Source organism: Thalassophryne amazonica, chromosome 13 (genome assembly GCF_902500255.1).
Source record: "Thalassophryne amazonica chromosome 13, fThaAma1.1, whole genome shotgun sequence".
Taxonomy (NCBI): Eukaryota; Metazoa; Chordata; class Actinopteri; order Batrachoidiformes; family Batrachoididae; genus Thalassophryne; species Thalassophryne amazonica.
Window position 1 is genome coordinate 46,326,463 of NC_047115.1, and position 16,400 is coordinate 46,342,862.

General features: G+C 37.7%; 1 protein-coding gene across 1 annotated transcript in view; it reads right to left on the reverse strand.

Moving 5' to 3' along the window:
- The window catches only part of itga9 (integrin, alpha 9), a 153,042-nt gene that overhangs the window by 105,750 nt on the left and 30,892 nt on the right, over positions 1 to 16,400 (reverse strand). Inside the window, 2 exon segments of the mRNA XM_034184922.1 lie at positions 3,297 to 3,402; positions 12,614 to 12,751. Coding sequence (XP_034040813.1) covers positions 3,297 to 3,402; positions 12,614 to 12,751 — 244 coding nt within the window.

Sequence of the window (16,400 nt, forward strand, 5' to 3'; positions counted from 1 at the left end):
ATTCGACACTCTCGATTCTCTGGTTTATCGCAGGTCAGTATTAGGGGTCTCCAATTGGTTAAAAATGCTGCTGCCAGAATTTTGACTTGAAGCAGAAAGAATTGACCACATCACACATAAATACAGTTGTATGCAAATGTTTGGGCATCCCTGATGATTTCCTTGATTTTCCTTTATAATTCATTGGTTGTTTGGATCAGCAATTTCAGTTAAATATATCATATAGTATATTTTGAGCAGTGTTTAGGGTCATTGTCTTGTTGAAAGATCCAGCCCTGGTGCAACTTCAACTTTGTCAATGATTCATGAACATTGTTCTCAAGAATCTGCTGATATTGACTGGAATCCATGTGACCCTCGACTTGAACAAGATTCCCAGTATCTGCACTGGCCACACAGCCACACAGGATGATGGAACCACCTCCAAATTTTACTGTAGGTAGCAGGTGTTTTTCTTGGAATGTTGTGTTCTTTTTCTGCCATGCATACAGCCCCTTGTTATGTCCAAATAACTCAATTTTAGTTTCATCAGTTCACAGCACCTTATTTCAAAATGAAACTGGCTTGTCCAAATGTGCTTTAGCATATCACGAGCACAAGCGTGTACGCCACAAGCAGAGATATCCCAGTGGTAACTTTTCTGACACCTCCTGCTTCCTTTGCATTACTCTCTCATCCAGCATCTCTTTGTGCAAAGTGCGCTGTATAGTCGAACGATGCACAGAGACACTATCTGCAGCAAGATCATGTTGTATGTCTTTGGATCAGGTCTGTGGGATGACTATGTCTGTTCTCACCATCCTTCACTTCAGTTTATCTGAGATTTTTCTTAGACTGCCACTTTGGGCCTTAACTAGTACTGTGCTTGCGGTCTTCCATTTCCTCACTATGTTCCTCACAGTGGAAACTGACAGCTGAAATCTCTGAGACAGCTTTTTGTATCCTTCCCCTAAATCATGATGATGAACAATCTTTGTTTTCAGGTCATTTGAGTGTTGTTTAGAGGGTCCCATGTTGCCACTCATTAGAAGAGATGCAAAGAGGAGAAACAATTGCATATGGCCACCTTCAATACCCTTTGTCATGATTGGATTCACCTGTGTAAGAAGGTCAAGGGTCAATGAGCTTACCAAACCAATTTTTTGTTTCAATAATTAGTGCTAAATGTATTCAAATCAATAAAATGACAAGGTCGCCCATATTTATGCACCTATCCAATTTTGTTTAATCATTGCACACTTTCTGTAAATACTAGAAACTTCATTTCATTTCTTAGCCTTAACTGATAAATTACAGATTGTCAGTTTACAAGCGTAGTTCACTACTGTGACACTCATGACGATTTACGAGATGAGCTATAATTCCAAGTTGTTATTGATTTTTTTACAGCGACTGTGCCAGGCTGCCATATGTCATACAAAGTTGAAAGAAGCTTCTAGCCTCAAGTGCAATGACGGACGCCAAGTTGAGATGTCAGAGCCAAGCCAGCGCCAGGAAAACAGACAACGTAGCTGTACCGCTGTGTGGATAATTTGCTTTGCATGTGGATGACTTTGCACAGACAAGTGCACGACAGGGCAATCTTTTCTGAAGATCCTCCTCACCACAGGGTAATAGGAACAAAATGTCAGTGAAAATAACTGGGTTTTGTTGCACCTACTGTACAACTCAACCAGCCAACATTTGCTTTGTGGGCTGATGTGAGAAGCTGTTGCTTACTGTGTAACTCTGTTACTGTACACGCCAGATGACAAAAATGCTGGCTGCAGGACAATCTCAGACGATTTGGTTTAGCTTGGGCAGGGTTACAGACTTAAAAATGGTAAAACATGTGCCCTATTCTGACCTCTGATCAGTGGCTAAATGTTTACACAGTTAACAGGCCCAAAAATAGCACTTTCATAACTAATAAGCAAAGCAAGCTTGCTTTGCGTGCTTGCTGATTCATATGGAGGTTTTTCTTTCAAAACAGTCCCTGTCAAATATATTCTTTCACAGCTGTAATTTTGCTTTCAAAATAATAACTCCTTCCCTGTCAGAGCACATACCTCAGTCGAAGTTACATTATAAAATATCTTCTGAGATTTCCTTGTATGGTATATGTTCAGAGAAGAAGAAGATGAAGAAGTAAGTCCTCCATAGGCCCTTCTATAAGCTTTGAGGCCAATTGGTGCGAGTGCTTATCTCCAGATTCAATAGCGTCAAGCAGATGAGAGTTTACAACTCCCCCTGGACGGGACACCAGTCTGATGCAGGTTACTTCCCTGACCAAGGACGGTAAATATTCACAGCTGGGTGGACTGAGACAGCGTAGATTAAGAGTCTTGTCCAAGGACACAGATAGGTAGCATAAGCAGGACTCTATATGTTAAAAGACACAATCAAACTTTTCACCAAATTTTGTTAACAAAAGGCAGACAATCAGTCCATCCACCTCTTGAAAGTACCCATGCAGCAACTACCTAGTTAAGCTTTATTTCCTGTTCACCATGTACTGTATATGTGTGGGTGGATGTATCACTTCACTCTTGGATTTCTGGGTCTGTTGGCACATCTTGTGTCACTCAGCATTCACACAGTTGTCTGGTTATCCCTATTGACACACAACATATCAGTCCCTGCTTTTCACTCTGTCTTTGTTGGTTTGTTGCTGGTTTGCCTGTCTACTTTTAATCCTGGTGTGGCCTGCCTGTTGTCCAACTCTTCTCCTGAACACCTGCAAGAAAGCTTTGTCTGCATCCTTCACCTGGATTCTAATATCTGATAAAACGGACACCCGAGGAGGATTCTTGTTGATGGTTGGTAATCAAGAAGAACATTGTGAGAAATGATAGTTGATGCAAGCTCAGTAAATATGTGACAATTTAGAACAAATGATGGCTCATTTGAGAATTTGTGAAGAGTACAACGAAGAGGTAGTAGTAGTAGAACAGGTGACTGGCTTCTAGTGTTTTTGGCTGATGGACAGCATAAAATGACCTTGTAGCGGCTCATTTGCAACAATTTCGGGTAGAATTATATGTTGCCCAATAGATGGATAAACACACAATATTATGAAAGCAATGAGGGAAGTCTGCAAAGCCATTCCAAAGAGGCGTTCTTTGCAAACGCGGCATAGCACAGTCTTGGACAATGGGTGAATAACAGGTCAAAATGTGTACACCCACTGCTGTAGATTTTCTTTGTGCTCACATTATAACACACATTATAACACCGTTCAAAAAGTAATACCTGTGAGAAAATCCAGCCGTACCATCAACCCAAATGGACACAATAATTGTTTATTTTATACTGACCTTGATAACCATCGTCGTCTATGTCTCCAATTGAGGCAATGCATTCTCCAAAGTGTGCATTGTAAGCATTGTTACCATTCAAAATGCCTTCCTCCTCCATCACCCCCTAAAAAAAATTGAATATATCATAAAGATACAGTATAAGTGTACAAGCTGACATAAGTAAATAACAAGGGTCTGTAATGCTGCATTAAAAATTACAGCAGCTGTTTTTCTTTTACTTTTTGACTTACAGTATGTAGTAATTAGTTGGGTTTCAAGATTAAAAATAACCACATATATACAGTCCCAAATACTGCAGAATGTCACACAGACACAGTGGCAGAAGTAAGTTTCCATTCACTTTGGCTACAAATTTCAGTTCATCTCAATTTTTTCCAAACTGCACATATTCTATTTTCTGAAACAGTGTGTTTTGTTAAGTCAGTTAGAATGAATGAATGAATGAAAACTGTTTATTTCGAACATTTGATACAACAACAATTACAAGATAGATCAGTAAAGACAACAACAAAAAAGTTCCTACTGTGTACCCAACATGTCCGAAAAGGGGTAGGGTGAAGCATCAGCTTATTTATCCCTACCCCTTCTTCCCCACAACCAGTAATACCCTTTGCCACATATACACATAAATTCCTACACACCTAAACCGATATCAATATATATATATATACATATATATACACATACACATACATATACACATCAACATACATACACATATACATATATACACATATATATATACACAAACATAAATATACACCTACACATACCTACTTACATACAAAATACTATATATTTACAAGCCGAAGCAAAAAACAAAAACACCCTAACCCTCATTACCCTTCCTCCTCCCTATACCCAGAAAAAACCATATTTTTGTACCGCTGTTTGAACTGGTTCATGCTTGGACATTGCTTGAGCCCCACTCCCAATCTGTTCCACATCCTCACCCCACAGACAGAAATACAGAAACCTTTTAATGTTGTTCGTGCCCACTGATGCTTTAAATTAAATTTCCCCCTCAGACTGTAATCCCCTGATCTGTTAAAAATATGTTTTAATATTTGCTGGAAGTAAATTGTTTATTGCTTTATACACAATTTGTACTGTTTGAAAATGAACCAAGTCTGTGAATTTTAAGAATTTGGATTGTAAAAATAGTGGATTTGTATGATCTCTATAGCCAGTATTATGAATAATTCTTATAGCTCTTTTCTGCATTACTGATAGTGATTGTGTTGTACCTTTATAAGTATTACCCCATACCTCTGCACAGTACTGTAAATATGGTAAAACCAGTGAGCAGTAAAGAATGCAGAGTGAGTTGTGGTCCAGAATATGTTTCGCTTTGTTTAGAACTGAAATGCTTCTTGACAGTTTACTTTGTATATGTTTTATATGAGTCTTCCAGTTTATCTTATCATCTATTATCACCCCCAGAAACTTATTTTCATGTACCCTTTCAATATCTACCCCCTCGACTTGTAACTGAACCTGTATGTCTGTATTACAATAGCCAAATAACATGTATTTTGTTTTACATAAGTTTAATGATAATTTATTTCTGTCAAACCATATTTTCAATTTTCCCATTTCTATACTGATCCTCCTCAGTAACTCCTGCAAATCCCCCCCTGAACAAAAAATGCTTGTGTCATCTGCAAATAATACTAATTTTAATATTTTGGAAACATTGACAATATCATTTATATAAATTAGAAACAGTTTTGGACCCAATACTGACCCCTGTGGGACGCCACAAGCATTGTCCAAGCATGATGATGTATATTCCCCCAACTTCACAAACTGTTTTCTGTTACTTAAGTAGCTTCTCACCCAGTGCAACACCAACCCCCTAATCCCATACTGTTCAAGTTTATTGATTAATATGTCATGATTAATTGTATCAAAAGCCTTTTTAAGGTCTATAAATATTCCAACTGAATGTAATTTGTGGTCTATGGCGTTTGTAATCTCCTCAACTGATTCTATTAATGCAAGTGATGTTGAACTATGTGCTCTGAATCCATATGACTATCAGTAAGTAATTTATGTTTATTTATGAATTTGTCTAATCTATTATTGAATAACTTTTCTAATAATTTGGAAAATTGTGGAAGCAAAGAAACAGGTCTATAATTTGTGAAGTGGTGTCTATCCCCAGTCTTATACAGCGGCACAACCTTAGCTATTTTCATTTGATTGGGAAATTTACCGGTTTGAAATGATAAGTTACAGATATATGTTAATGGTTCTACAATCCATTCAATGACCTGTTTTACCACCACCATATCAATTTCATTTAAATCGGTAGATGTTTTATATTTACAATTATTCACAATGTCTATAATTTCATTTCCATCCACTGCTGTGAGGAACATTGAACAGGGATTTCTTTCTATGAGATTATTATCCCAATCCTCAGGTTGGGAATCGGGAATTTTTTCTGCCAAGCTTGGTCCAATATTTACAAAAAAATTATTAAAACCGTTGACTACCTCATCCTTATTTTCCTTCTTGACATTATTATCAATGAAATACTGAGGGTAACTCTGTTTTTTATTACCATTTTTGATAATGCTATTTAATATATCCCATATTCCTTTAATATTGTTTTTGTTATTATATAATATGTTACTATAATATTCCTTCCTACATACCCGTATAATATTAGTTAATCTATTTTTGTATTTCTTATATCTATTTTCTGCCTCTTTAGTCTTTAGTTTTATGAATTCTATACAGTGTATTTTTCTTATTACATGCATTTCGTAACCCTTTCGTCATCCATGGTCGAGCTTGGATTTTTTGTTTTCTGTAGTCTTGTTTAATTGGACAATTTTTATCATATAATGATGTAAATATTTGTAAAAAAGTTTCATATGCACTATCAACATCACTTTCACTGTATACCTTTTCCCAGTTTTGCTCCTGTAAATCCTTCTTTAGTGTGTTCATGTTTTCCTCTGTCCGCACTCGCCTGTATTTATTTTCTCCTCTGGCTGATTCCGCCGATGGTTTCTATTATAACCGATGAAAACTGGTAGATGATCACTAATGTCATTGATTAATAATCCACTCACAGTGTTATTCTCAATATCATTGCTGAATATATTATCAATTAAGGTGGCACTATGGGATGTAATTCTGCTTGGCCTGGTGATTTTTGGATATAAACTCATACTGTACATTATACTGATAAATTCATCTGTTATTTATGCTTATTTGGATTGAGCAGATCAATATTTAAGTCACCACAAATGAACACAGTTTTTTGATTATTTTTTGAGAACATTTTTCCCATACAGTCAGTGAATGTTTCAATACAAGATCCTGGTGCTCTATATATACAGCTGACTAATACATTTTTGCTTTTTTCTTCACATATTTCAATAGTTATACATTCTAATAAGTTATCAATCACAGTTGTCATATTGTCTACTATTTTATAATCCATGTTCTTATCCACATACACAGCCACTCCTCCTCCACTCTTATTTTTTTCTGTTTACACAATTAAATTCATATCCATCCAGTTCAAAATCCATTCCTTTATCTTCATTGATCCATGTTTCTGATATAGCAATTATGTTAAATATTTTTTTTAAACTGACTTAAATATTCTTTAATGTTGTTAAAGTTTGCATATAGACTTCTGCTGTTGAAATGGATTATTGATAATTTGTTATCCGTTTTAATGATCCGATTAAACTGTTCATCTGTATAATAGCAACAACTGTCATTGATATTTGAGAAGAAATTATTGTCCGGGTCTATATCGTGCTCCAAGTCCAGTACATTGTGGTCTGTGTATTTAAATGTTCTCAGTTCTACTTTTCCATGATCAGCAATCCTTTGAGTTATATCCTTCTTGTCTCCAGATGTAGATGAATAGGTAGTAGATGAATAGGTTCCTCTGGTCTGTGTCATGGTGTTGTGATGTGTTTGTGTCCTCATACCTTATTGGTCATATTTGTCCAGATCCTCGCTTTAAGAAACACTATTGTTCATATTTGTCCAGCTCCTCGATGTTCCTTATTGCCATGACTTTTGCTTGTTCTGGTGATCCGTTCAGTTTGATGAATATTTTACAGTTTGAAGTCCATGTGTGCTGGATTTTTCCCTGTTTCTTCAAGAAGCGTGCTTTCCTGGCGATGTCGGCATTCCGTTTGGTGAGATGTTCATTGATGAATACGTTTGTCCCTTTCAGTTTTCTTCCTTGTTTTAACAGTGCTGTTTTGTGTTTTCTGTTGATGAATCTCATGATGACGGTTCGTTTATCACCGTCATTTCTCCGGGGCAGAGGGTGGCACGCTTCAATGTTATTTAAATCCATTTCTATACCTTTAGATAGGAGGAAATCAGCAACCTGTTTTTCCACAGAGCTGACCTCCTGTTCACTGGGCTCCCCTCCGCTCTCATCTGTTACCGCCCGTGCGTAGGACCGTGGTTTGATGTGAAGACCTGTGATGATGACGTCGTTAATTCTGGTGTACTGCTCCAATTCAGCCACTCTATTTTCCAGCTACACCAGATGCCGGTCTTTCTCGGCATTCTGGAGCCGTAATGCCTTCACCTCCTCCACCAGATCCATGATTGATTTCTGTTGCTGCTTCACAACAGAAATCTCCTCTGATAAAAGTCCAGAGATTTTTTAATATCGTCACCTTCCTCCGCTGTCAGAACCTTCTTAGGCCCCATGGTCGGCTTATGAGCAGCTTGTCGATCGCCGATGTTAACAGCCTGCGTTGTTTGTCACCGGGATGGATCTGCACTGCGCTGGTGCCGCGCGGCCTCGGTGTTTCCGCGCTGATGGATCCGCGGTTGCTGCACGAGGCCTCGGGGAAGCGGCACTCGTGACGCAGCGCGCGGCCTCAGTGAATTCACCACGTTGGGCCTCGGACGTTGTTGCTGTCCAGTCGCTGGGCTAAGTTGCCGGTTGAGGTGGTATTCCCACTGTCCGGGTTGGCAAACACCGGCGTGGCAGATGGCAACTACAAACACCACCTCTGAAAACTCAGGTACAAACTTTTTGCAGCTCTGACTGACTGTGACTGACGCAGCTCTGACTCTGATGCCTTCAAGTCAGTTAGTTTAATTTAGTCGACTCTATTTTCATGTCAAGCTCTTTAAAATAATAGTTACAAGATAGAATTCTGGTTTGTTTCTTTTTCACTTTGAATTCACTGTCAAAGTTTCAGTGGGTCATTGGTTTATTGTACACACACAAAGATGAATACCTGTTTAAAGAATATGGGAGATTCCAGAAATTGAAGCAATTAGTTGTAAACTGGACAAATCCACTATCTTAAAACAGACATGAAAAAGTAAGAAAAATTTTACATTTGGTTGCCAAGTCCATTCTGAATTAATGGCTTCTTCCTTAGTCAACAGCCTTTTACATGGTGGCCGGGTGAGGGTGCTCTTAAAAAGGCACACTTCTAGCTGATGTCTTCAGTTTCTTCAATTCCTTAGTTGTGACCATGAGATTCTGGTGGATCTTTAGAACAAAGGTTTGTTGATTTCTGAGTATTAACCTTGGCCTCCATCCTCAATGATATGAAGTCTGTATGACTCCAAGCTTCTTACATTTTTGCATAACCGACTGTACAGTTGCTTGTGGCACCATGAAGCTTTTCAAGATCAAATCAAATCAATTTTATTTATATAGCGCCAAATCACAACAAACAGTTGCCCCAAGGCGCTTCATATTGCAAGGCAAAGCCATACAATAAGCAAGAAAGAAACACTCAGTGCATCATGGGAACCCCCCCAGCAGTCTAAGTCTATAGCAGCATAACTAAGGGATGGTTCAGGGTCACCTGATCCAGCCCTAACTATAAGCTTTAGCAAAAAGGAAAGTTTTAAGCCTAATCTTAAAAGTAGAGAGGGTGTCTGTCTCCCTGATCCGAATTGGGAGCTGGTTCCACAGGAGAGAAGCCTGAAAGCTGAAGGCTCTGCCTCCCATTCTACTCTTACAAACCCTAGGAACTACAAGTAAGCCTGCAGTCTGAGAGCGAAGCGCTCTATTGGGATGATATGGTACTATGAGGTCCCTAAGATAAGATGGGACCTGATTATTCAAAACCTTATAAGTAAGAAGAATAATTTTAAATTCTATTCTAGAATTAACAGGAAGCCAATGAAGAGAGGCCAATATGGGTGAGATATGCTCTCTCCTTCTACAACCCCTGACAAAAATTATGGAATCACCGGCCTCGGAGGATGTTCATTCAGTTGTTTAATTTTGTAGAAAAAAAGCAGATCACAGACATGACACAAAACTAAAGTAATTTCAAATGGCAACTTTCTGGATTTAAGAAACACTATAAGAAATCAAGAAAAAAAAGATTGTGGCAGTCAGTAACGGTTACTTTTTTAGACCAAGCAGAGGAAAAATATATGGAATCACTCAATTCTGAGGAAAAAATTATGGAATCACCCTGTAAATTTTCATCCCCAAAACTAACACCTGCATCAAATCAAATCTGCTCATTAGTCTGCATCTAAAAAGGAGTGATCACACCTTGGAGAGCTGTTGCACCAAGTGGACTGACATGAATCATGGCTCCAACACGAGAGATGTCAATTGAAACAAAGGAGAGGATTATCAAACTCTTAAAAGAGAGTAAATCATCATGCAATGTTGCAAAAGATGTTGGTTGTTCACAGTCAGCTGTGTCTAAACTCTGGACCAAATACAAACAACATGAGAAGGTTGTTAAAGGCAAACATACTGGTAGACCAAGGAAGACATCAAAGCGTCAAGACAGAAAACTTAAAGCAATATGTCTCAAAAAATCGAAAAATGCACAACAAAACAAATGAGGAATGAATGGGAGGAAACCGGAGTCAACGTCTGTGCCCGAACTGTAAGAAACCGCCTAAAGGAAATGGGATTTACATACAGAAAAGCTAAACGAAAGCCGTCATTAACACCTAAACAGAAAAAAAACAAGGTTACAATGGGCTAAGGAAAAGCAATCGTGGACTGTGGATGACTGGATGAAAGTCATATTCAGTGATGAATCTCGAATCTGCACTGGGCAAGGTGATGATGCTGGAACTTTTGTTTGGTGCCGTTCCAATGAGATTTATAAAGATGACTGCCTGAAGAGAACATGTAAATTTCCACAGTCATTGATGATATGGGGCTGCATGTCAGGTAAAGGCACTGGGGAGATGGCTGTCATTACATCATCAATAAATGCACAAGTTTACATTGATATTTTGGACAATTGAAAGGATGTTTGGGGATGATGAAATCATTTTTCAAGATGATAATGCATCTTGCCATAGAGCAAAAACTGCGAAAACATTCCTTGCAAAAAGACACATAGGGTCAATGTCATGGCATAGGGTCAATGTCAATGAGCAGATCTGATTTGATGCAGGTGTTAGTTTTGGGGATGAAAATTTACAGGGTGATTCGATAATTTTTTCCTCAGAATTGAATGATTCCATATTTTTTTCCTCTGCTTGGTCTAAAAAACTAACCGTTACTGACTGCCATAATATTTTTTTCTTGATTTCTTATAGTGTTTCTTAAAGCCAGAAAGTTGCCATTTGAAATGACTTTAGTTTTGTGTCATGTCTGTGATCTGCTTTTTTTCTACAAAATTAAACAACTGAATGAACATCTTCCGAGGCCGGTGATTCCATAACTTTTGCCAGGGGTTGTAGTCCCTGTCAGTACTCTAGCTGCAGCATTTTGAATTAACTGAAGGCTTTTCAGGGAACTTTTAGGACAACCTGATTATAATGAATTACAATAGTCCAGCCTAGAGGAAATAAATGCATGAATTAGTTTTTCAGCATCACTCTGAGACAAGACCTTTCTAATTTTAGAGATATTGCGCAAATGCAAAAAAGCAGTCCTACATATTTGTTTAATATGCGCATTGAATGACATATCCTGATCAAAAATGACTCCAAGATTTCTCACAGTATTACTAGAGGTCAGGGTAATGCCATCCAGAGTAAGGATCTGGTTAGACACCATGTTTCTAAGATTTGTGGGGCCAAGTACAATAACTTCAGTTTTATCTGAGTTTAAGATGTTGCTAAGAATAAGCCTGACGTGTGGAGATCCAAAGCCTTGTCTTAATTCTTTAGATTATTTTAGGATATATATATATATATATATATATATATATATATATATATATATATATATATATATATATATATATATGGGTGATTCTTTAACTACGGGCACACTATTGGCCTTGTAAATGTAATTTCGACCACACCGTTGCCTTACAATATAAAGTGCCTTGGGGGAACTGTTTGTTGTGATTTGGCGCTATATACATGTGCTCTGATGTCACTGTTTATCTCCATAGAAACTACCCAAACAGTCTTTCATACAAACTGTTTAAAGGGACATTACAGTGTTGTGGTGGAAATTACGGCAATAGTGTGGGACAACTTCATTTTGTTTAAAGAAATCACAACAGTTGTATGACATTGAATACCCCAATTATGTTTTGATTATTTACTGATATTTTATTCAGAGATATTTTAAAACATTAGAAAAAACGTTTCTTTACCATTCATTTTTATCATTGAAGATCAAAAGTCTGGGTGTGGGACAAGCACAAAACGGCAATATTTGCATATAATGATGCTGAAAAAAGGTGACAAAGTCATCATAGACTACTAGAACAAATTTCTTAACACACTTTCATTGTAAAGATAAGTGTGAAAGTGTGAAATTTCCACTTTTTTCTGTTTTTCATACAATATGATCAAAGGACATAATAAGTGCCCGTAGTCTAAGAATCACCCATATATATATATATATATATATATATATATATATATATATAGATCAGCCAAAGACTTCCGAATTAACACCTACTCATTACAGTTAGTCATTCAGAAGCTTTTACAAGTAATTCCATCAATTTGTGCCTACTGAAAATCTAATAGAAAAAACCCCAGAAATAAATAGATCTGAAAGTATTATTTATAAGTAAGTTGTAAGGAAAAAAGCTGAAATTCTGATTTAACATGTATATTGTTTGATAAATTAGAATCTGTGCAGTAGTAGAAGATTAAGTTTGAAAATTTTTAATCAAGGTATATGCAAACTTATGTCCATAATGTTATAAAGAATACAAACATAAGCATCAACCTTAAGAAGTTAAATAATGTTACCGATGCTTTATTGTATCTCTAAAACAGTATAACAAGGTTTCAAAATACATTTGAGTGCTTGGCTATGATAAAATAACTGTAATCTAGAGAGGAATAGTGGTGCAGAAGCACAATAAATCTGTATTTTATAATACTATATTCCCACTTACATTGCCCTTGCTGATGTACACAGACACCTGGCCCTCATCTCGAAGCTGGCTGTGCATTGGTGCTCCCACCAGCAGGTCTGACAGGCCGTCCTGGTTCAGATCAACTGCACACAATGAGGAGCCAAAGTAAGAGCCCATCTGGAACCAAGCCGAGCCACAGAGCATTGGGTCAGATCACATCAACAAAGAGGTCCCTTTTCCACTGATAACCTCAAGACAGCAATATATTACATATCAGTCCCAACCTGAAGCTTTTCTAGCTACTACAACAATATTTACACATCTTATGTCTTAAAGCAAACTTAATTTTTAATTAATTCTGAATATAGGCCATGGGCCAGCATAGTCTCACATGCACCCCCCACCCCTCCTCCACACACAACCCTATAAATTTGATATCATTAGAAAGCTTAGGATGTCTAGATTACACAAATAACTGATAACAGTAAAAATACTGGACCTCACTATGACATATCACAGCATTGGATTACTACACTGTCATTAACCACACTATTACAGAATACAAAACTGTCAAAAGAATCCACACATGAAGTAGGTCAAGAGAAATTACAACCTTCAACATGGGGGTTTGTATGATCTCAACACAAAAGCTGCTCACGTAATTCAAAATGCAGTTGAATTTATATAAAGGCACACAGTAAATTTTGTAGAGTAAAATATACTCTGCCAGGATAACATTTGGTCCCAGTCCAAATAGAGTTAAATACACTCTATTACAGAGTAAAATCAGCTCTACCTTCTTGTCAAATCACGTTTTCCAACTCCAATAAGAGTCATTCACAGCATGATAGATTTGATTGATTTTACCCTGTGATAGAATTTATTTCACACTGTGATAGAGCATATTTAACTCTATTTGGACTGGGACCAAATGTTATCCTGGCAGAGTATATTTTACTCTGCAAAATTTACTGTGCAGCTTTCATCTGGTATCTTATATGTCCTATTTGGTTAAAAGATGACAATTTGAGACACTTTATGCGGTGCCAAAAAAATATCACGCCATAAAAAATATTAAATTATTAAGGAAAATAAAAATATTTTAAAAAATAACACGTGATGTTCATTTGGCTAGGGTAGGTCAATAAAAATGTTCATATGCCATAGTGAAGCCCTGTATTTTTACTGTAATCTGGACATCCTAAGCTTTCCAGTGATACCAAATTTATAGGGTGTTTTTTTTTTTTGGGGGGGGGGGGGGTACCATGGTGGCCCATGGCCTAAAAGCAAGTGTTTGCTACCTGCCTACCAGTTACCATACAACATATCAGGTTTAAGAAAATGTTTGTGCCAAGACAACTATTTTAATTATCACATACAGTAATGTGCAACAACTAAAAAAACAACACACAGAGGATGACAAAATGATAAAAAGGTTATATAGTGCTAAGCCTAAAAATACTAAACACTCTTCGTTCCCTACATTATATGACTTTACATTAAACCAATAATTCTTTTTTGTGGTTTTATAAGAATATCATACTGACCAATTTTTAATTCAGAAATTGCTTTCTTCTACAATCAACAAAAATATAAATGCAACACTTTTGGTTTTGCTCCCATTTTGTATGAGATGAACTCAAAGATCTAAAACTTTTTCCACATACACAATATCACCATTTCTCTCAAATATTGTTCACAAACCAGTCTAAATCTGTGATAGTGAGCACTTCTCCTTTGCTGAGATAATCCATCCCATCTCACAGGTGTACCATACCAAGATGCTGATTAGACACCATGATTAGTGCACAGGTGTGCCTTAGACTGCCCACAATAAAAGGCCACTCTGAAAGGCGCAGTTTTATCACACAGCACAATGCCACAGATGTCGCAAGATTTTAGGGAGTGTGCAGTTGGCATGCTGACAGCAGGAATGTCAACCAGAGCTGTTGCTCGTGTATTGAATGTTCATGTCTCTACCATAAGCCGTCTCCAAAGTCGTTTCAGAGAATTTGGCAGTACATCCAACCAGCCTCACAACCGCAGACCACGTGTAACCACACCAGCCCAGGACCTCCACATCCAGCATGTTCACCTCCAAGATCGTCTGAGACCAGCCACTCGGACAGCTGCTGAAACAATCGGTTTGCATAACCAAAGAATTTCTGCACAAACTGTCAGAAACCGTCTCAGGGAAGCTCATCTGCATGCTCGTCGTCCTCATCGGGGTGTCGACCTGACTCCAGTTCGTCATCGTAACCGACTTGAGTGGGCAAATGCTCACATTCGCTGGCGTTTGGCACGTTGGAGAGGTGTTCTCTTCACAGATGATGCGAAGGAGATGTGTTGCACTGCATGAGGCAAATGGTGGTCACACCAGATACTGACTGGCATCCCCCCCCCCCAATAAAACAAAACTGCACCTTTCAGAGTGGCCTTTTATTGTGGGCAGTCTAAGGCACACCTGTGCACTAATCATGGTGTCTAATCAGCATCTTGATATGGCACACCTGTGAGGTGGGATGGATTATCTCAGCAAAGGAGAAGTGCTCACTATCACAGATTTCGACTGGTTTGTGAACAATATTTGAGGGAAATGGTGATATTGTGTATGTGGAAAAAGTTTTAGATCTTTGAGTTCATCTCATACAAAATGGGAGCAAAACCAAAAGTGTTGCGTTTATATTTTTGTTGAGTATATTTGTTGTCACTGCGGGATCATGCATTAGGCTGTAAACTCACAAATGATAGTTTTTTTTTTTTATTATTTTAATAGGCATTTTGCATGCTTTGTGTTTTTATTTAATAAAAAGCCCCCCAAAAAATGTATTAACGTTTGGAAATTTCTAATTTGGTCTTTTACTGACATCATCATCATCACCATACATTTTCTTTATATAGTACTTTCAGGAATCACAATCAAAATGCTTAACAAATTCCAATTAAGTACAAAGACAAAATACACAAATGCTTAAAACACCAAACACAGCCACAGTGATAAGAAATAAATAGAACAAATTTAAAAATTTCAATGTTAATAATTTAATATGACCCATGCTTGATATAACAACATATGATTAACTTAATAACTACTGGATGACAAAAAAACAAAAAAAAAAAAAACACAAAACACCAGTGTGCTCAAAGAATCTTTCACAGCCAGCCAGGTTTGGCATCATTTGGCACCATAACAAGCTGAGTTACAACTCGGCACATCTCGGGAGATTTCCCTAACTGTTAATAACACTAGGGTGCATTGGACACTGAGTCTGACAAAGGATGCACACCATTTGTCACAAGCTGACACAAGTCAGGACAACTCTTTCATCTAATCATCTCAGCCCAACCTACACTCAAAATGGAACAGGCAACTCGGTGTAACTCTGGGCAAACTTGGTGTATACTCCTGCAGAACTTGTACTCAAATCAGAATAGCTGTGGCAACTGCTCCCATGTGAAAATTAGATGCTCAGTTGTGAATCGACATCAACCTGAACACAGGTCGAGACTAGGCTACCAGCAATTTGACTGAGTCCCGAAAAATTTGAACATGTTCAAAACTTGTACAAGTTAAATTTACCTTTCTCAACTTCCTCTGAGTCACTCTGAGAAGTTTACCGAGCCTCCCTGAACCTTTTACATCCCATGCCAAGTCACCACTTAGGAAACCTTGGCTTCAAACACAGCCAGGTGTGAGAGCTGCGTAAGCGTTTTTGCCATTACTCAGGGGTGCTGACCAGTAGTGTGCTAAAATATGGGAAAGGTCTTGCGTAAACAAAGGCTGATTGATGAAAGCTGCTGCAAGAACTATTTGAAGATTTCCACT